The sequence below is a fragment of the Papio anubis genome, chromosome 16, assembly GCF_008728515.1.
Source record: "Papio anubis isolate 15944 chromosome 16, Panubis1.0, whole genome shotgun sequence".
NCBI lineage: Eukaryota > Metazoa > Chordata > Mammalia > Primates > Cercopithecidae > Papio > Papio anubis.
Window position 1 is genome coordinate 28,293,289 of NC_044991.1, and position 21,980 is coordinate 28,315,268.

General features: G+C 55.2%; 1 protein-coding gene across 1 annotated transcript; it reads left to right on the plus strand.

The window, feature by feature from the left end:
• The first annotated feature begins 294 nt into the window (after positions 1-294).
• RAB36 (RAB36, member RAS oncogene family) lies at positions 295-20,438 on the plus strand. Its single transcript, XM_009216908.3, has 12 exons — positions 295-480; positions 884-955; positions 1,528-1,608; positions 5,638-5,729; positions 7,724-7,789; positions 8,296-8,397; positions 11,181-11,245; positions 12,896-12,947; positions 13,802-13,883; positions 14,068-14,158; positions 15,757-15,876; positions 16,385-20,438. Exons 1-12 carry the CDS (start codon positions 295-297, stop codon positions 16,447-16,449), a joined length of 1,074 nt encoding a protein of 357 aa, XP_009215172.1. The 3' UTR covers positions 16,450-20,438.
• The last annotated feature ends 1,542 nt before the right edge of the window (positions 20,439-21,980 follow it).

Here is a 21,980-nt window from a genome sequence, read left to right on the forward strand (position 1 = left end):
TCTCTTGCAGCTGCAGGGTGCTTGACTCCAATTAAACATCAATACTACATCAGGAGCTCTTATGCCATGACCGCCCCACCCCTCCCAGCCGAGGTGATCACCAGAACCGGCGCAAATCTCTCCACTGTCAGCGCCAGCCAGAGCCCAGGCTCCGCCCCCGGGCCTCCACGGCCCCGCCCCCCGCCCACCCATCCAGCACCGCCCTTGTTGTCGTGGTGATCTCTGGCTCTCCAGGGTGTCCGGGAGTCTCCCTGCTGCAAGCCCCGCCCAGACTCCAGGCCGGCTCTCGTTGCTATGGTGATCGCTGGTGCAAGCTGGATGCTTGGACGCGCCGCTGTCAGTCCAACGCAGACCCCGCCCACGACGTCGGCGATTCGTGTAGCCCGCCGGTCCCGCGCGGCTCTCGTTGCCATGGTGATCACTGCCGCTGACTCTGGCGGACTAGGCCGCGGCGAGCCCCAGCTTTCGCAGCCACGGGTGGTGAGTCCGCTCGCCCACTCTGTCCGACCCTCCCAGTCACCCACGCCCGTGCTGGCACATCCCGTGGCCAGGGCCGCCAGGGCACCGCGTCCGCGCCCACTTCCCGCCCTTATAACTTGAAATCAGCCTACGGCCCAGGGGCGTCCTCATTTCCGGAGCGCAAACTCTGGGCCAGGCCCGAGCTGGTCGTGGAGGAGAGCCAGGTCAGATGCGGGAGGACAACCGGACTCCGCCAAGGACACCCAAGCGCAACCGGGAGAGGAGCCCGGAGAGAGAAAGGAGACAGAGGGCTGTTGAGGCTGGAAGAGTCAGAGGCCTGGTGAAGTGAGGGCTTTCAGGGAAAAGGCCTAGTTGGCTGAAAGTTAGGGTCCCCAGGCCCACCTAGAGCCTTCATCCTTTGCAGACTAGGAGCAGGAGACCCCTCCCGACTCTACTTCCACTACCTGAGCTGTGTCATGCCTCACAGCCCAGTAAGGTAAGCTCAGAGGGGAGCTCCTCCTTGGTAGACACCTGTCAAGGGGAGACCCAGGTCTTCTGACTCCCAGGCAGGGTGGGGCAGACCTGGTTCCCCCATACCATGCTGCCTGCTGTATGCAGATTGAGAGAAATGGCCTCTGCCCTGTATTCCTGATGGAGAGGAAGGCCTGGATCTGGTTTTATTTATTATTCTTGAGACAAAGTCTTACTCTATCACCCAGGCTGGAGTGCAGTGGCACCTTAACAGTTCATTGCAGCCTTGACTTCCTAGGCTCAAGCATTCCTCCCACCTTCCTCCCAAGTAGCTGTGACTGCAGGCACAGGCCACCATGCCCTGCTATTTTTTTTTTTTTTTTTTTAGAGACTGAGGTCTCACTTTGTTGCCCAGGCTGGTCTCAACCTCCTGGGCCCAAGTGATCCTCCCACCTTGGCCTCCCAAAGTGCGGGGATTACAGGCATGAGCCACTGCACCCAGCCTGGATCTAATGAAAAGTTACGTGAAAACTCATGGGTGAGTCCCCAGGTATTTGCACAGCTCCTTAACTGTTTTTCTCCTGGTTGGGTCCACAGGACTCTGGAAGAATGAGGTCCTCCCTGACACCTTTGGGGCCCCCCGTGAGCCGCGACCGTGTCATCGCCACCTTCCCTAAGGTACAGAGTCATCATGTCTGCAGTGCTCTCCTGACACTGCAGCCACATCAGCTCTCCCCACTCTACACTCATGCCTGGAAGTAAAGCAGGTGAATCGAGGAGGTCTGTCCATTGCCAGATTTACCTTGAGGAGCTGGGAGACTGGCCATTGACTGCCCAAGGCGGGGTAGCAAGTTGACGGTGACACTGGGCAGCAATGTGGCCTGGAGGTTATAAGGGCTAGGATTTTGCAGCCAGACAGTCCTCTATGTGAGTCCTTCATTCTGATTCTGTCATTAAACTGTGTGGCTTGGCTGGGCGTGGTGGCTCACGCCTGTAATCCCAGCACTTTGGGAGGCCGAGGCAGGTGGAACACGAGGTCAGGAGATCGAGACCATCCTGGCTAACACAGTGAAACCCCGTCTCTACTAAAAAATTTTAAAAAATTAGCCAGGCGCGGTGGCAGGCGCCTGTAGTCCCAGCTACTCGGGAGGCTGAGGCAGGAGAATGGCGTGAACCTGGGAGGCAGAGCTTGCAGTGAGCCGAGATTGCGCCACTGCACTCCAGCCTGGGCCACAGAGCCAGACTCCGTATCAAAAAAAAAAAAAAAGAAAAACTGTGTGGCTATGGGCAAATTACTCAACCTCTCAGAGCCACCGTTACATGTTACATGGAGGTAATTCCTCTCATATTGGGTGCCTAGCTCACGGTATGCAGGAGCTCCCCTGCAGTCATGGTTGCTGTTGTTCTCATTATCATCATTATTATCAAAACAGCATTCCAGTTCCGTGACCCCAAATCCAGGGCTCTCTCTCCCCTTGCCATTCTGCCTCTGTTTTCCGCTGCAAACTCACAGCTCTCTTGTGTCTGTATTAAAATCCAATATTAATTGCAGCAGGGAATACAAATTGAGTACAACCTCCATAGGGGGCAGTGGACAATATTTACCAATATGGCAGATGACCCTGCCCTATGAGATCCAGCCATCCCGTTTCTTTTTTCTTTTTTCTTTTTTTTTAGAGACAGGGTCTTGCTCTGTCACCCAGGCTGGAGTGCAATGGTGCCATCATAGTTCAATCCTCTACCTCCTGGGCTGAAGCAATCCTCCTGCCTCAGCCTCCTGAGTAGCTAGGACCACAGGCATGTGCTACCATGCCTGGCTAATTTTTAATTTTTTTAATAGAGACGAAGTCTTCCTACGTTGCCCAGGCTGGTCTTGAACTCCTGGCTTCAAGCAATCCTCCCACCCAGGCCTCTCAAAGCACTGGGATTATAGGTGTGAGCCACTGCAACTGGCCTTGCCATTCCATTTCTAGGAATTTACTTGGCAGATATTCTGGCATGGGTTTACAATGTGCATAAGGATAGGGGTTGGAGCAGTTTTTTTTTGTTTGTTTGTTTGTTTGTTTTGTTTTTTTTTGAGACGGAGTCTCACTCAGTCGCCCAGGCTGGAGTGCAATGGCGCAATCTTGGCTCACTGCAAGCTCCACCTCCCGGGTTCACGCCATTCTCCTGCCTCAGCCTCCCAAGTAGCTGGGACTACAGGCGCCCGCTGCCGCTCCCGGCTAATTTTTTGCATTTTTAGTACAGATGGGGTTTCACTGTGTTAGCCAGGATGGTCTCAATCTCCTGACCTCATGATCCGCCCTCCTCAGACTCCCAAAGTGCTGGGATTACAGGCGTGAGCCACCTCGCCCGGCTGGGGTTGGAGCAGTTTGTAAGAATAGAAGATCAGATACAACGTAAATATCCTCGGAGAGGAGACTGGTTAAACAAGTCATACATCCTGGCACAGACGTGAGGAAGAATGAGGCAACCTTTTCAGGAGCTGACATGCAACGAGAGCCAAAGTAAACCGTTAAGTAAAAATGCAGGGTGTGGAACAGTGTGCAGTAGAGCGTGTGCAGCACACTCCTGTGTGTGAAAACAAGGATAGGGAGAAATGTCTGTATGTTTATATATGCAGAAAATATTTCTGGAAGGATAGATAAGCCCGTACTCTCAGTGATTGCGTCTGTGGCTTAGGACAGGTGCGGAGGGAGAGATCCTCTCCATGGAATGGCCTTTTGCATCTTGGATTCTGTGGCCAGGCTGGTGAGGAGGAGGTGACTCTAGATAGGTCCTGGGTATTTGGAGTATGTGGCCATTCCTCCTTCCCCCTTCTTTACCTTCCTCCCTAAGTTCCTTCTTCACACACCTACAGAGAAAGCCTTTGTGTCTCAGACCCGTAGACAACTCCCCATGGGTTTTCCATCTCAACAGAGGCTCAGGCAATTGTTTTCTCTGCAGAGCTTGACAGTGGTAACTAGGGATGACGGAGACTGGTCTTTCTTGAGTCAAAACGAAGGAAAGTGTGATTGGCATAAAACACTCCAGGTATCATGACATGAAGAACCCATTGGCAAAGCAGATGGTGAGGATCAGAGTTAAGCAGGGTTGCCTGACATCACACAGCTGTGCCTGGTACCTCTGGGATTTGACCTGGCTGTGTCTGGCTCCAGAGCTCCCTACCCCAGGGAAGCAGTCTAGGGAATCTGTCCTGGTTTCACAGGTGGCATTCTCCCCTCTTGCCCATAATAGTCAGGGATCAAGGCCACTGCTGGCCAAGTTCATCCTGCACCCCAGGGCCCTGAGAAATTCACAGCCAGCTTGGGCAGGGTCCTCAGACTGCTTGCCAGGCAAGTCCTTCCCTTTACTCTATGTGCCTCAGTTTCCCTGTCTCTGAAATCAGCTCACACTTCTTACCCTGCAGCCTTCATTACCATAGTCTTCCAGTCATCCTGTAATGACCATTGTGTCTGGGCCAGTCCCCAGCTTAAAGCCGTCATGGAAGCTGACAGAAAGAAGCAGCCAGCTTGTTCATGGTAGCTGCCACTCTTCTGCAGAAAAGCAGACTATCGGGCTAAGCTGCTCACCTGCATTATTCAGTTACTCCTCCAAAGACCACATGAAAAGGTGCTATTATGAGCATCCCTGTTTAACATTTGAGGAAACTGGAGCTCAAGAAGGTTCTGTAACTTGCCCTTTGCTAATCTCCTTTCACCATCACTGCTGCCTCAATCACTGAGAGGGCAGATGGGCCAGGCAGAGCCCGAATCGATGGCCAAGACACTGGGGCTGGGGGAGGGGAGCTGTGGATCCAAGCAGCATCCAGAAGGACAGAGCAGGTGGCTGTGACTGTGCAGGGGGGGGGGGCGGGGGGCGGGACCATTGCCATACACAGATCACACCAACGGCCTCAACGGTGTCCTTCTCCGCACATCCTTGCCACATTTTGTATTTAGCCTGGGCCAATCCAATGGCAAAAAATAATGGTCATCTTTAATTTGTTTAATCTCATTTTTTTCTAATTACACACCAGGTGAGGGTGGCTGGGGTATATGCAGTTTTTTCTGACCCTGAGGCCCATGCTCTTAAACCACTGCTCAGGTCTGCCTTTCAAGAAATGTGGACAACAGAAAGCGCCTTCTAGGACATTTTCCAGGCACATGTATGCACGTTTTTAAAACAAAATGTCATCAGAGATTCATGGAAGGTATGGATTAGAGACAGGGTCTCACTCTCTCACCCAAGCTGGAGTGCAGTGGCATGATCATAGCTCACTGCAGCCTCTATCTCTTGAGCTGAAGCAATCCTTCCACCTCAGCCTCCTCAGTATCTAGGACCACAGGCATTCACTCCTGCACCTGGCTAATTGGATCTTGGAGGATCTGGGCACCAAAAGAGCTCCACTCCTTTCCACTTGAGAGGGTTGAGGCCCAGAGCAGACAGAGGCCTGTCACATGCATGCAACAAGGGGACCACGACCCCAGGTGAGACCCAGATCTCCGAGTCTCTGCCTGGGCTCGCCCCTCTGGACTCACAAGGCCCCAGAGCCTCAAGGCTGAAGAAATAGAGGATACACATGACAGGTGGGTCAGGGAAAGCTATTGAGGCTGCCAGCTGTGAGGCCTAGGAAGGAAGGCTGGGAAGACCGTCTCCCCTCACTGCTTCGCTACGGGGAAGGAGCCGCAGCTTTGCAGGATGATGTGTCTGTCTGTCTCTTTGCAGTGGTACACGCCAGAAGCCTGTTTGCAGCTCAGGGAGCACTTCCACAGGCAGGTCAGCGCTGCCTGCCAACGCAGAAACACGGGGACTGTCGGGTGAGCCTGCAGGGTGTGGGATGGGGGAGCAGGTGGCAGGAAGGAATGAGTGCATGAATGCACGTGTGAAAGAATGAGCAAGTGAAACACACACACGAGGCTGGCGCAGCCCTGTACAGGCCTGAGGATGACTGGGGTTTTCATCTGGCTTCAGTTAACACACCTGCCACATGGAACAACTTTCCCTCTTCTAAGTCACGCAGGAGATTTTTCGGCCTGAGGTCTTGGCACAAGTCCATTTCCTCTGTCTGAAGTGTCTTTCCTAATCCCCTCACTTCCCCTTCCCCTTCCCCTTCAGGTCTCAGCATAAGTGTCAAGTCCTCTAGGAGGCTTCTGTGACCCCCCACTACCCTTGCCCCCAAGCCTGGACTGGGGAGAGTACCCTTCCTGGGTGCTCTTGTGCCCCCAAGAACGTATCTCACAGAATTGCAGGCTGGATTTCTCACTGGACCTAGCCCAAGAGGGCGAGGGCTGTGTCTGCCCTGTTCCTGCCGTGGCAGCACCTGCCACCACCGGCACAGGGATTGTGAAATAGTCATTCCTTCTTTTAACAAATAGGTACAAGGGCCTGCTTTTGCCCCTCTTCCTTAGGAGCTCATACTCTGCTCAGGGAGTTGACTGAGCTCACAGGGGTCACACAGGTGCGACGAGGCTGCCACAGAGCACAGCTAGAGGTTACCAAACTGCAGAGTGGGTGAGGCAGAGCTGAGATCAGAATGGCCGAAGTGGCCATGGTGGTGGAATGAGAGTAGTGGCATCTGTTGGGGAATGCTGGTGCCATATCAGGTGCTTCACGCAGATGATCTCCCTGACCCCTTATGGCAGCACTGGAGGTGGGGAGACTGAGGATCAGAGGGTACCTGCTGCAAGACCTTGTCAATACCTTTACTCATTCATAGGAGAAATGGAGTCAGAATGAAAGGGCCCTCTGGGAGCAGGGTAGACACAGTCCCTGCTCTCATGGACCTGGCGAGGTGACCTGCAGCCCAGGTCACCAGGTGACACAGTGGTGCCCTCTTGCTGTTTGCAGGCAGAGGAAGTGCCTGTCAGATATTTACCCAGGTTGGTTGCTGTGACCCGTTTGCCTCCTTTGGGATGAGCTGCAAAAACTCTTAAGGTGTTGTCAATAGTCCTGGGAAGCTGGAACAATGGTACCTGTAGTCCCAGTTACTCAGGAGGTTGAGGTGGGAGGATCATTCAAGCCCAGGAGTTTGAGATTAGCCTGGGCAACACAGCGAGACCCCGTCTCTAAAAAAATAATAAACAGTCCGAGAAACGCCTCTGCACAGAGTGTAGGACACACACAAAGGGTGAGGGTGGCGGCTGCTCTTGGGGAGCAGTGACCCCCAGAGAGCCCAAGAACCTCAGAGCCGATTCGCCTCAAGCCACAGCCCAGATGTATAGAGCCTGAGCCCTGTTCAGGGTGTGCCCCTTGGCCTGTCTGACCCTTACAGATACCTCTAAGTGAGCAGGGCATGGTGGTGTCATGGTCACGGAGTGCCTGCTTGCAAGAGGCCAGAACCCACATGGGCGCACAGCCCCAGGGGGTGCATGGGAGGGTGAGGGGCTGCCCGTCCCTTGTGCTGGGGTCTCCCTGCACGTGGACCCTGTGTCTGCACCCTCAGCACAGCTCCCCCACAGCATAGACATGCCCATGGCTACTGGTTGGTTACCACAGCCGCACCCTGGCCTCCTGCCTCTGCCCCCTCCTCCTGTGACTTGGCCTTTTTTTATGCCCATTCCTAATTCTTAGGATGGGGACTTTGACCAAATGTGGTGAGGGGTGAAGCTCTAGGGGAAGCAGAGTCCCCAGCCTCTCCCATCTCCCCTCTGGGGAGTGTGGAGGGGAACACAGTGTTTCCGCAGGGTGGCCCATCCTGCGTCCAGGAGTGAGGGGTGTCTCACCAGCAGAGAGCTCAGGGAAGGAAGGGGCTGTGAGTGTGAAGACACCCTGGAAGGCATGCCCGAGGGCAACACGGCCATATTTCTCACAGGCTCAAACTCTCCAAGGTGGTGGTGGTTGGCGATCTCTACGTGGGAAAGACCAGCCTCATCCACAGGTACAAGGCTTCCTCGGCCCCGTCGGCCACCTCCCCCAGCACCAGGTTGTCATACCTTTGCCTGGGTGGCCCAGATAGTATCAACATAGTGGAAACCATGTGGCTTCCAGGAACTGCCGGGCCTTAACCTGCTGGGAGCCAGATAAGAGGGGGTACAAGAAATCGGGGAGATGGCAGGGCTGGGCAGACATTGTGGCATCCCAGGAACCTGGCGCTTGTCAGACTGTCCCCCTGGGGCCAGGGCTCTCCCCTCTACTGCCCTCCCTGCAAATGGCTGCTCAGTTTCGTTCAGTTTCTAACTCGCAGCTTGCCTTCCGAGCTCCTGCAGCCTCCCTTTCCCCACCTTGTCCTTGCTGGCTGCCCTGCCCACCCATGGCCTGTGTGGACCATCACTTCCTGATGGGAAGTGGACCTTATTTGCCTAAAGACCTTCACTGTCACAAGTGAAGCTTCCGGGCACATTTCTGTGAGTACACCCCCTGTGACGACTTCCTTATCCCCCACAGGTTTTGCAAGAACGTTTTTGACCGAGACTACAAGGCCACCATTGGGGTGGACTTTGAAATTGAGCGCTTTGAGATTGCTGGAATTCCCTATAGCCTCCAGATGTAAGTCGCTGTTTCCCCCATGACTCGTGGGCGGCTTCCTAGGGGCACCTGAGAAAGGATTTGGGGAGCTCCTGTACTGTGTCCATGTCAAGGAGGACTGGTCTAGACAAGCAGAGCCTGGGGGTGTTGTGTGACACTCAGCTTCCCAGCTCCCAGAACCCCCAGATGCTCCATCAGTCCCAAAGTTGTCTCATTTTGGTCATTGGCTCTGGGGAAGATGCCCACAGCCTGACCTGCTCACCTGCCCATGACCTCCCCAATCCCCACCCTGCTCCTCTCGAGGCCCTGGCTCCAGTCCCTCCCTGACCTGGGCCTCCTGTGATCCCACTCACCAGGCCAGCAGAGTGGCCTCCAGCAGGTCGCTTCTGAGCTCTGAGCCTCTGTTCCCACCTGTAAAATGGGGTCAAATCCAGTCCCTGCATGCCAGGCTTGGGCAAGAAGGGCTGAGATGGAGTCCACAGCACCACATCCTTCCTCAGGTCTGAGGCATTCGTCTTCCTCCTCACACTGAAGCCTTCACTCCCTCTCCCCTGCCTTGCTTTCCTTCCACTTCTGTCTTTTTTTTTTTTTTGAGATAGAGTCTTGCACTGTTACCCAGGCTGGAGTGCAGTGGCGCAATCTCGGTTCACTGCCACCTCCACTTCAAGCGATTCTCCTGCCTCAGCCTCCCAAATAGGACTACAGGTGTGCACCCCCACACCCAACTAATTTGTTTTTGTATTTTCAGTAGACACGGGGTTTCATCATGTTGGCTAGACTGATCTCAAACTCCTGACCTCAAGTGATCCACCCGCTTCAGCCTCCCAAAGTGCTGGGATTACAGGTGTGAGCCACCATGCCCGGCCCACTTCTGTTTGTCTTCCTTGCTAGGCCCTGGGAGTCTGACTCGCGATGGCCCCCACTGGCCTCAGCCCTTTCCTCTGCCTTCCTTCTGAGTGGCCCAGGGCTTACCCTCTCCCACCCCAGCTGGGCAGCTTCCCTCTGCCCCAGCACCTGGAGAATGCTGCAGGCCTGCCTGGGCCCGGGCCCTCACCTCTACTCTCCTGTGAGACCCTTCCATGTTCCCCTACATGGCTGGCCCTGCCCCCCATCTCCACTTCATCTCCACTTGCCTGCTGGCATTCACCAAGCTCCTTCCTGGTGCCTGAGTTGGTTCCTCAATCCTCCATGCCCTGCCTGGACTGAGCCTTCAGATCCTATGGATGTCAGCTCATAACTCTGTCAAGATAGTGCCCCCTTCTCTCAGAACTTCCACAGCCCCAGCAAAGCCCTGGAGATGGAGGATAACAAATCTCGCCCAAGGGAGAGTACAGGTCAGTCAAGAGCAAAGGAGGCTAGGAGAACACAAGGCTGCAGGACTGAGGGATCCAGAGAGCTGAGAAGAGCAAAGGACTGGTAGGGGTAGCCCAGGCGGAGCCGGGAAAGACTGGCTAGGGGCTGGGCTCACCCGTGTGACCACAGGCCATATCTCATTAGAGGGCCCTGAACAAAACAGGGACACTGCCCTGGCTCAGCCTCTCATTGTCTTACATTGAGGCCTTCGCCAGCCTCCCCACAGGCTCATCTCTAGGCCACCACCACCAGCTCCTCCCCCAGAGTCTTCAGATATGAAAGAAAATATGAATGAATTAATGAAAGAATGAAGACCAAACCTTCAGTGTCATGCTGGATCACTTGAAAAAAATTCAGACCATGGCCAGGCATGGTGGCTTATACCTGTAATCCCAGCACTTTGGGAGGCCAAGGCGGTCTGGAGTTTGAGACCAGCCTGATCAACATGGAGAAACCTCATCTCTACTAAAAATACAAAATTAGCCGGGCATAGTGGTCCAACTTGGGAGGCTGAGGCAAGAGAATTGCTTGAACCTGGGAGGCGGAGGTTGCAGTGAGCCAAGATCATGCCATTTTACTCTAGCCTGGGCAACAAGAGCGAAACTCCACCCCAAAAAAAGAAAAAAGAAAAAAATTCAGACCATTGATGTCTTGTTTGTGATTTGTCTACTTTGCAGTTTATTGAGAAAAGTTCAATTTTGATCTGTTGACCTTAAAAAGCAATGAATTGGGGAAGAATTTTCAGACTCAGCCCTGCATAGTGACTCCCTGCTTTGTTCTAAACCAGGGCGGGTAGATCTCACTAGGTGCTCTTTCCCCTCTTCTAGACTGTGCCCATGGCAGACATCATTAATCGATTGTTGTACTCCTTTCCATGGAGCCAGAGCTTAGCTTCTAATTTCTTCTCACTACTGTGCTCCAAAGAGCTGGAGTTAACTCCTGAGATCCACCTGTTGCTCCCCTGTTAGGTATCCCCAACCCCTACTTTGGGACCTGTAGCGTGGAAGGTGAAGCAATGCCCCAGTCACACCCAAGCAAGTGGTAGAGCCACTGCTGGAGGCCCAGCCTGGAGCCCCAGTGCCATTCACAGAGCCTTCTCTACAAGTGGACTGCTACATCTTCAGAGCGAGGCATGTCTTGGGCCATATGTTCCATTTTAATGTCTCATTCAGAAGGGAGTGAGCTGCAACTCCATCCATCCAAGCAGCAGAACAACTAATGCCACACCCTTCCCCACTAGGAATGAGAGAAGTCCACTGGGGGCACCCTAGGAAGGGATCATAAGGAGCTGGGGGTAGGGACAGCTGGCTCACAACAGGCACTTCCTGAAGCCCATGCAGCTGGCAGAGGCCCTTAGGGTCTCCCACCCATGGTCCCGTAATCTGTTGGCTCAAGACACTGTGATTGTGTAACCTGACATCATTTCCCTTTCTTTCTCACCCACCTCACAGCTGGGACACAGCTGGGCAGGAGAAGTTCAAGTGCATCGCATCTGCCTACTACCGGGGCGCCCAGGGTGAGCGACATGCCACGTCAGGGCTCTCAACCGCGTGCAGCAGCGGGGTCTCTGCCAGGCTCCACAGTGGGAATCCCAAGTTCTCTGCACAGGCACCTGTTTTCTGTCCTCCAAGACCCACTGAGAAAACCCCCAGGCCACTACTTGGGAACAGGGAAGCTGCCTTCATCCCCAGGCCCTGGCTGACCTTGGCGATCACACCCTTTAAGGACCCTGTGGTAGTGGGTGCTGGCTTTAAGTCTCACCCCAGTTTCAGCTCATAAAGATGCTCAGAGATGAAAGTGCTTTTCCAGAGGCTCAGAGAAGGGCAGCGCTGGACTCCAGGGGCAGGTGGGAGGAGGCTTGTCTTGTCTTAGCAGAGGGGGCTGGGCCAGGGAGGAGGAGTGAAAGGGGGACCTCGGGAGGACTGGCAGGTCCCACGTGGGGGCCAGCAGAGCTGGGTGCCCACCACTTCCATGGCCAAGGGCAGCCAGGTGGTGCTGGGCAGGGCTCACCGTCAGCAGGGGGCGGCAGCATAAGCTCCTATCGCCTACCCCACCTTCCCAGGAAGAAGACAGAAATGGATTTCAGTGGGAGATGTGAGAGAACCTCAAAAGTATCCAAAACCAGACTCAAATTATAAGGCACCATTATGTCTACTCGGTAGTGGTGAAAAAGTTACAACATTTTATTTTAGACTTAAAAGAAGCAAAAATAGGAACAAACCATGCAGCCCTCAGCTATGGGTTGGAGCTCCAGCTCTGCCCTGGCCGCATGGCCTCCTGCGCCCTTTGCCTCTTTGGGCCTCTCTTCTCGACAGGATGCTTCTCCCCTGGGAATAAGAGGTGCGAGGCGCCTGGCCCACCTCTACACGTGGCAGCCTGGCTACTGTCATCCCTATCCTGTTTTCCCCTTCCTTTCTCTTCCCACCTGCCTTGGAAGGGGTGTGGGTCTCCCTGAAGCCTTAAGCCAAGGTGCAGAGGAAGCCCCTGTCTGGCCCTGGTCACACCCCTGGGGGCAGTAGAGAGCATTTGCCTGTAATGTCCTCCACATGGGGGTCCCCTCAGGACCCCAACAGGACCGGGGTGTGGCCAGTGATGAGAGGAGCTGAGGGCCCGGGCTGCATCGCCCGGTTTTCTGCGCAGCTGGTTCCCCGGAAGTTGTTTCGCTAAAGTGGGTTGTTGCAAACCATCACTGCTGTAGCTGCCACTGGTTGAAAGTTGGCCCTGTATCGGGCCCTGGACTAACAGCTTTTTAAAATGGCTGCTCTTGTTTAATCCTCACAGCAACCCTGAGAGCTAGAGGTCTCATCCTCACCGTTTTACAGATGGGGAAACTGAGGCTCTCAGCAGTTAAGGCCCTCACCTGAGCTCCCTTCGCCATAAGTGGCAGAGGGTGTCTGATGCTAAAGCCCATGCGCTCACTCCATGCCCACCTTGTCCTGCCTCCCTGGATCCCACACTGAGGCTGGGCTGCCGGGTGCAGGCTGGAGGGTCCTGGTTGGGGACAGCCATGGGGTATCTCCTCCTCAGCCTCCACTGTAGGAGGTTCCAGTGCTGAGCGCCTGGGGGGCTGCCCTGGCTGTTCCTTGGGAGCTGGGCACCTCTTGGGGAGCCCCCTTGCCCGCCTCACCTGGCACTGATTGGCTATTGGCTTTTTCCGGGTGTCCAGTGATCATCACGGCCTTTGACCTCACTGACGTGCAGACCCTGGAGCACACCAGGTAAGTCTGGGCTCTGTGGCCCCTGCAGTCTCCCTGGGCTCAGGAAGCTGCCTGGAAGGGCTCCCAGAGCCCGGCCAGTGGACCCTGACCCCATGGTAGGTGTGAGTGACCGGGCCCCTTGTCAGAACCAGCTGCCCACGGGTCACTTACTATCCAGCTGCCTTTAACCCTAGAGATTTGTCCCCATTTATTCTGGAGGGGTCAGCACATGAGTGTGAGCCCAGCACAGCCGCCCCAGGCGCGTGCTCAGAGGGGCCCCAGCCTGCTTCAATACTCTGCCTTTGCCGTGTTGCAAGTCCTGATACTTTTTGAATGAGGTGCCACACATGTTCAGTTCACTCTGGGCCCTGAAAACTGTATCGCCAGTCTTTGAAGGGACATGAATTTGGCACTTGCAGTCTCGAGAAGAGAGAATTGGCAATGTGACCCATTCAAGAGGCCATCTACTTCTGCTGGGAATTGGCCAGCTACTGGAGCAAAGCCCTCTCGCCTTACCTTGGTCTGGGGCATTCGCACCCAGCATCTTCCAAACCCCGTGAGGGAGGCGGGGGTGACCGTTCTAGTTGATAAACGTGCAGGACTCACGCAAGGTCTCACCGGGAGAGGCCAGAGGGGGGCCAGGAGGGGTCTTCACCACCTCCAGCCAGGGCTCTGGTATTCCCACCCCTTTGGGTCCAGCTAAGGCCCTTCTGGCTGGAGGTGCAGCATCCTCTCAGCCAGTGTGGGCCAGGAAGCCCTCCTTGTCCCTCCCAGCCTAGCACCCCAGCCCTGGGGAGGTCCCAAGTGTGCTCTCTGCCCCCTGTTTGGGGTGGGAGGATGGGTGAATCTCTCAGCCTCTCCCCCTTGCACTCCAGGCAGTGGCTGGAAGATGCTCTGAGGGAGAACGAGGCAGGCTCCTGCTTCATCTTCCTCGTGGGAACCAAGAAGGACCTTCTGGTGAGCAGAGTGGCACTGGAGGTCTGGGTGGCCCTTGGGAAAATGCCTTCCCTTTCAGCCCTCATTGGAGGAGCCATGGCGGGGGAGGGAGGCGGCACAGTGGGAAGCAGGCAGCGGCCTATCCCCCGGGGCCTCCCTGCAAGAGAGCCCGGGACGCTGGGTCAACAAGGGCTGTTTCTCTCAGTCAGGAGCGGCATGTGAGCAGGTCGAAGCAGAGGCCGTGCACCTGGCCAAGGAGATGCAGGCCGAGTACTGGTCGGTGTCGGCCAAGACCGGTGAGTGGGCCGGGGCTGTCAGCATGGTGGGGCAGAGCCCGGCTCTCGGGCCAGTCCCATGGGGCCTGCCATGCAGCATTTCCCTCTGCAGCCAGCCGTCTGTTCCCTCTGTGGCCCTGTGCACACTGGCATCACAGCCCTGCTGTGCTGGTGCCTGGCAGCGCCTTTCATTGCCTAAGAGGAGCTGCCTCATCTCTAGAAGGAGGCTGGGAGGCCTGCCCCACAGATGGGGGAATAGTGACTCCAACCCTGTGTCTTGCCGTGCTGGCCCGTTCTCCAAGGCAACCCCATAACTACTCATGAGGCAGGTTCCATTTTATGCCTGTGAAGTAACTTCCAGGGTCACAGGGTGGCAGGACCAGGACCCAAACACACTCTCACCTGTAACCACTGCACTGTCCCGCCTCCGGCCCTGAAATGCCAGGCATGTGACATCATCTGGCATAGAGAAGGGCCCAGTGACAGGGGCTCCACCCCTTCCAGTATCACTGTGGCTCACAGACCCCAGCTCTCACTGAACACACTGCCCACCGGGTCTATCCCTGGCCATACTGGGCCCCCAGCCCAAGGCAAGATGCCCAGCATCTTTGAACCTCCATCTCCTCATCTGGAAAGCAGGTGATGCCATCCATCTCCCTTTTTTGTGAAAAAACGTTTTAAATTACAAAAGCCATGTGTATTTACTGAGGAAAACAGAAAATCCAAAGACACAAAGAGCAGATGGAAAACACAGGTTGTTGGGGGATGAAATGAAGTCATACACAGGGCCTGGCACATAATAGGCCCCCAAGGCTCTGGGGACTCAGGAATTGGGCCCAGTAGTCTTTACCCTGTGTAAAAGGGGACAGCAGATATCTAGTCGGAGACTGGGTGAGCACTGAGGGTTGGCGTCACAAGTAGAAGCACCACTTCTCGTCCAACACAAACAACTGGCAGTGTCTTCCACTGCTCCTTCCTGACAGTGAGAACTGCTCTGTGAGACCCTCCCTCCTTTATCAGAGTAACAGTAAGTTCACCAACAGCTCACTATGGGCAAAGCAGAACTGCCCTGTGCGGTTGTGCAGGTTGCTGGCTGCACAAGGGCAGTGTGCATGTTAAGGGCTGGAAACTGGCCTGCTCTCTGATGGGCAGCCACCTCTACCTGGAGGAGGATGCATAAAGGCTCCGTGTGGGGGCTGACAGCAATTCAATCCTCACAGCCCCACCGGACAGGTATGGAAAGTGACAGGAGGGCAGGCATATGTCTGTCCTGAGTTCCACATGTTCCAACACCTGGGCCATATTAGCATCTGATTGGAAGAGGAGATGCTGGGAAGCAAAGGCTCAGAAGTTTGAGGGAGTGGCCCAAGCAGGCAGTGGGGTGGGAGTGGGGAGGCTGGAGCCAGGTGGGAAGCCAGGCCAGTGGGCCCTGCCCCGGCATTGTGCTGTCCATGTGACTGGGTGGGGCTGTGCCCTCCTGTGGTCACTGTTACTGTCAGGGTGCTCTAGAAAGGGCTACGTGCCAACCTGAAGGTGGGCTGGCCTGGCTTTCACACCCAGATGCATTAAGGGGCAAGGACAAACACTGATGAGGTCCTGGCTGTCTTGTGAGCCCACAGGCGAGAACGTGAAGGCATTCTTCAGCCGTGTAGCCGCCCTGGCATTCGAGCAGTCGGTGCTGCAGGACCTGGAGAGGCAGAGCAGTGCCCGGCTCCAGGTCGGCGATGGAGAACTAATCCGTGCGTATAGATGTGGCTAGGTTGGGCTGGGGAGCAGACTGGAGGCCTAAAATCCACATGCACCATCCTCCTGTCACCCGAGACCCTCCCATTTTCTGAACTTGTGGCCCTCTCCTATCCCTTGACTCTCCTCTCAGGGTGTCATTGCAGCCTTGGGCCTGTAGCCTCCCTGATCCCACCTGCCAGGTGAGAGCCTGTCCCTAGCCCTCCGTGGTCTCCTGACACATGGACCTCATGGGCATCCATTTGGTTCTCATGGCCCGGGCTGGGCATCCCAGGCCCTGCAGATGTGTCCTGGCCCCGGCTTTCCCAGTCTGCAACTTTGCCCACTCTGTTCCAGTGCCTGGAATACCCCTCAGCCTCTTGTCCTGTGTCAAGTCATTCAGGCCTTGAACAACAGGGCCAGGAGCTTCAGCTCACAGCTCTGACTCTCAGGGCCGGCATCCCCTGCCCAGTGTCAGCTACAGGATTCTTGGTTGATGCTAAATTACTTCTCACCTCCTTATAGGAATGGAAGGGAGTCCACCTGAGACCCAGGAAAGCAAGAGGCCCTCCAGCCTGGGCTGCTGCTAGCTGGGGCCTGCGTGGAAGGCCTCTGCTCCCTGCACGCACACGGACAGGAACTTCTGTGACTGGAGCGGAGACTGGAGCCCGAGCTCTGCAGTGGGTCTGCCCTCAAGCTGTAGTTCCAGTCCCTCCACCCATCCACTGCACTCAGCCCCAGGGCACAGTCACTTCTCTGTTGCAGGTTGGGCGCTAGAAAAGGCCCCCGCTGGCTGCCTGGGAGCCCCACACCACCAGGCCAGTGCAGGCACTGTGGTGGTCCCCTGAAAGGCCAGTCCATTTGCAGGGTCATCAGTCACCTTTGGCCTCAAGAGGCCTCAGAACTGCAAACTCCTGCACTGGTCTATACCCCTCGGCCATGGCTCACACCAGCAGTCAATCCTACACTCTCCCAGTGATCTTGGATGTGTCCCCAGGATCCATCACAGTGTTCCAGGCAACGTGGACTTGTCAAAGTCAGCACCTGAGGGAGAGGCCACATGCCATTCCCCCTGGGAGTTTTCTCTTGTCAGCAGGACTTACAGTTCTGGGTGTCAGAGCTTCAGGCCTCACTGTCCTTCTGCCCCGGATGCTCAAGGTTCCAGGGAAGACCAGCACCTCTGGAGGACAATGGACAAAGTCTCTTAGACCTATTCTGGCTGAAGGGTTGTCTCTGGCACCTCTGAGATCCCTAGGTCCTGCCCTCCTGGTCAGTGGGCCAGGATGTGCAGAACAACCACTCAGGCCTTTCTGGCCCACCTGGACAGTGCATTTACGTGTATGCTGCGGGAGGAAGGCTGCACAGCTGCCCTAGGGTAACTCACTCTGCAGCCCTTGAACGTGGCACTGCCCACCTCTGGCACTCAAACTGGGCCTATGCCCACTGCTGCCTCTCCATCCCTCTCTCATTGGCCTGCACATCTCTTAGGACCTTTGTAATGGTGTCCATGCGTCTTTGGAGGACTTCAGAGGCCCTGCCGAGTCCAGCATGTTCCCGTCTCCGACACGGCCTCCCCCTGCACACGCAGAGCAGGCGGAAATACTCAACACCTTGCCCAGCGTCTCTGCCCAGTATGCTTGTCCATGGAATCTTCTCACAGCTATGAACCAGCCCCACCGCCCCATGCTCCTGTTGCCTGGCTATGCCCACTCATCCCACCCACCCCGTGCTGTTGCTTCCTGTAGATGGTGAGCACCTTGCGGGCAGGCTTCTGATCAGTGCCATTCTCCTAGGGCCTGGCACACTGCAGCTGCCCTGTAAATGCTCAGCTCAGCGATTGCCAAATACCAGTTAGGGAAGAACACTGGCATCTTTTTCTGTTCATTCTCCCTTGGACATATTTTTTGTACATTTTTATATAAATGACTTTTTTTTTTTTTTTTGAGATGGAGTTTTGCCCTCGTTGCCCAGGCTGGAGTGCAATGGTGCAATCTTGGCTCATTGCAACCTCTGCCTCCTGGGTTCAAGTGATTCTCCTGCCTTAGCCTCCCATGTAGCTGGGATGACAGGCATGTGCCACCACGCCCGGCTAATTTTGTATTTTTAGTAGAGATGGAGTTTCACTATGTTGGTCAGGCTGCTCTCAAACTCCTGACCTCAGGTGATCCGCCCGCCTCAGCTTCCCAAAGTGGTGGGATTACAGGTGTGAGCCACCATGCCTGGCCATAAATAACTTTTATTTATTTATTTTTATTTTATTTGCTTTTCTTGAGACAGAGTCTTGCTCTGTCACCCAGGCTGGAGTGCAGTGGCACCATCTCAGCTCACTGCAAGCTCCGCCTCCCGGGTTCACGCCATTCTCCTGCCTCAGCATCCTGAGTAGCTGGGACTACAGGTGCCGGCCACCACGCCCGGCTAATTTTTTATATTTTTAGTAGAGATGGGGTTTCACTGTGTTATCCAGGATGGTCTCGATCTCTTGACCTCGTGATCCACCCGCCTCGGCCTCCCAAAGTGCTGGGATTACAGGCGTGAGCCACCTTGCCCAGCCTCCATAAATGACTTTTAAAGGGGTTGTATGTTTAGTGTGAACAAAGACAGTACAAAGCATATAAAATACAAAGTGGAAGCCTCCCACCATGTTGGCTGCACCCCTGAAGTAAGCTCTGCTAACAGTCGGGACAATTGCTTCTGAACTCTGCGCCTTTGCCTGCACAGCCAGTGTTGATGGCTTGTTTGTTGTTTTTACCAGAGTGACCTCCTTCTGGACATACTCACTGGCAGCCTGCCTTCCTAGGGAGCTGGCGCTGAGCCCTCTCCCTGTTGGCACACGAAGAGCCTCCTTCCTGTAGCAGCGCCCAGTTTTCCTTCATGTGGGCGGATCGCAGTTCATTTGACCCTTCCCATTCGCAGGCCATCCGGCTTGTGTCCAGCTTTTAGCTCTTACCGATGGTGCTGCAATGGCCGTTCTTGTAGTTATAGCTTCGCATACTCAGGAAGGCCTCTGGACTGTGGCCCCCAGCCTCGTCCACTAAGTGCAGCCTGTGGTCGGGCAGACAGCATTGGGGTCCATTAGGAAGACCAGGTTCACTGGGCATAAGCTTCACAGGACAGGAGAACCTGGCCATGGTGGACTGTCGTTCTCCACAGCTCCCTTCCCTTGCCCCTCAGGCCTCCAGGATGTGTTTACGGGGGGCACAGGGGGTGGTGTCCAGCTGTTGGCAGCTTCTGAGCTAGAGCTGCACTGCCTCACATACATTATGTAAATGGTCCTTGATTAAATCCTCCTATTACCTCCGGCAATGTGCCAACTGATTCCCGCGCATGCTGACTGACAGCTGTGGCTTCTCCAACTTTGATAGTTGGCCTGGGAGGACAGAAGAATAAGGTTGCCAGGGAAACGCAAGGGGCTCAGTTGTCCCCCCCACCCCAAGTTGATGCAGCATCTTCTCGGTCAGAATCGCTTCAGAGTGGTTTGCGCACCCTCACTTTGATGATTTAATGAAGACATTTCCTTCACTCCCAGCATCGGGCAGTAAGTTTCCTGGACAGAGGCACTTTCTGTTGGTCTGGTCCTGCGGGCCCAGGCAAGCAGCCCCCTGCAGCCAAGGCACAGCAAGTGACCACGGTGACTACATCCAAGTGCTGCTGAAATGCCTTTTCCCTCCTCCCTGTTTCCCCGGACCCTTCCCTGTTCTCTGTCCGTCTGTGTGTCCTTCCATTCATCTGTCTCTTCTGCTGGACACATTTACCTGAGGCAGGTCCTCTCCTATCACTTCCTGGCTCCCCAGGGCTAGGTCCCAGGGTGCTCCCGCTCTGGCACTCGAGGCTCCTCACCACCCAGCACACCCCACCCCCACAGGCCGGTGCTCCAGTTTCATCCCTGGTCACAATGCAGTCTTTGCAGATGCCAGGCCCCTCTTCTGTGCCCAACAGCTGGAACACCCCTACTCCCAGAGGCGTTTGTGGACACCCCCACTGCTCTCGCAGCACTTGATACCTTGAGTGTGACTGGTCACATCTGGGCTTTCTCCCCCACCCATCTGTGGAACCCCAAGGACCAGGACAGTGACCTCATCACCTCTACTGTCTCCCCTCGCACCTCCGGGAGGAAGGGCCCACAGTAGGTGCTCAATAGATGTGTAAAGAAGGCAGGGAGGCAAGGAGGTTGCTCAAACAAGACCATGCTCCCAGCAGACAGATTACACTCTGACCCAAGATGCCACCACACGAACCTTAGACCTGCCTGGGGAACATTCCTGTGCTTGGCTCTCCTTGGTGGCCAGGGACAGCTGTGCCTCATCCCTCACTTGCAAACCCCAGTCCTGTCTGACCCAGAGACCCTCACAGGGCATCAGCCGGTGAAGGCGGTTTGGGGCCGGAGGATATGTTCTGATATTGGAAAGAGCTTGGTAGGAGCCAGCCACAGCAAGTTTCAGGGCAGAACTGAACAGGTCTTGCTCATGCCGCTAGAGAGGATCTGGGCACAGGAAATAATTGGACTTGGGGCAGAAAAACGTTTGCGCTATTTACTACTACGTAACAAATCACTCCAAAACTTCATTGCTTAAAGCAACAAGCATTTATTATTTCTCATGATTCTACGATTTGACCAGCTATTCTTCTGCTCCCTGCTTGGTGGCTGGGCCACTAAGATGACTTTCCCAGAGTCCAAAATGGCCTCCCTCATATGGCTGGCAGGTGCTGTGGCCCAGCATGAATGCTTGGCAGGGCCTTGCCACATGGCAGCTTGGGCTTCCTCACAGCATGGTGACTGGTTTCTAAGGACTGTTTCCAGGCCAGGCGCAGTGGCTCACGCCTGTAATCCCAGCACTTTGGGAGGCCCAAGGCAGGCGGATCACAAGGTCAGGAGACAGAGACCATCCTAGTTAACATGGTGAAACCCTGTCTCTACTAAAAATACAAAAAATTAGCCAGGCATGGTGGCGGGCAACTGTAGTCCCAGCAGCTACTTGGGAGGCTGAGGCAGAAGAATCACTTGAACCCCGGAGGCAGAGGTTGCAGTGAGCCGAGATCGCGCCACTGCACTCCAGCCTGGGCAACAGAGTGAAACTCCAACTAAAAAAAAAGCCCGGGCACGGTGGCTCATGCCTGTAATCCCAGCACTTTGGAGGCCGAGGTAGGCGGATCACGAGGTCAGGAGATCAACACCATCCTGGCTAACACGGTGAAATCTCGTCTTTACTAAAAAAATTAGGTAGGCACCTGTAGTCCCAGCTACTCAGGAGACTGAGGCAGGAGAATGGCGTGAACCCGGGAGGCGGAGGTTGCAGTGAGTCAAGATCGCACCACTGCACTCCAGCCTGGGCGACAGAGCAAGACTCCATCTTAAAAAAAAAAAAAAAGGAGTGTTTCCAGAGACAAGCCCCAATGTGCATGTGCTCATAAAGCCTCTGCATCACACTTACTATAATGGGGCATTTTGGCCAAATATCCAAAGCCCAGAGTCAGTGTGGGAGGGGACTTCATAAGGGTGTGAAGAACAGGAAGTCTGATGCATTGGGGGCCAATATAGGGAACTAAGGGAGACAGTGAGAAGATGAAGGGCCGTGTCCCAATGTCCGCTCCGTTTTTGTCCTGAGGCAAGGCAAGGGCTTTCTCCCTATGCAACAGCTCCTTACCCTGACCTTTGCCAGTGAACTCAACGTAGAGGTGCTTCCTCAAGGAAGTCTGCTTTGACTTCTCCAGTTGGGTCAGGTTGCCCTTGATCCCTATCCTGGTCTCTTGAGGCATCCTGATTTACAATTCTCTTACCGTCCTGGTGGCCTTGGTGGCCTGCCTTGTGCACTGCTGCGTCCCCAGCACCAGTAAGCCTCGGAATGAGTGCGTGGCTGGTCTCACAGTGCAGCCTCACACGATGTTGTTAACAATTGGTGCTCTCTCTACATCTTGGCTCCCAAGAGGGAGAGGCCAGAGCCCAGGTTACCCCTGACCCCGGCAGGCACCACCACCCACCACCAACTTGAACCCACTTGCAGTAGGAATTCTGACCCAGCGTTCCCCAAAGTAGAAGTCATCCAGGAGCGGGGTGCCTCCTGGGGGAGTAGCAAGAGCCCCCATTTATGGAGCATGCTCTTTGTGCCAGCCCTGTGTGCAGTGA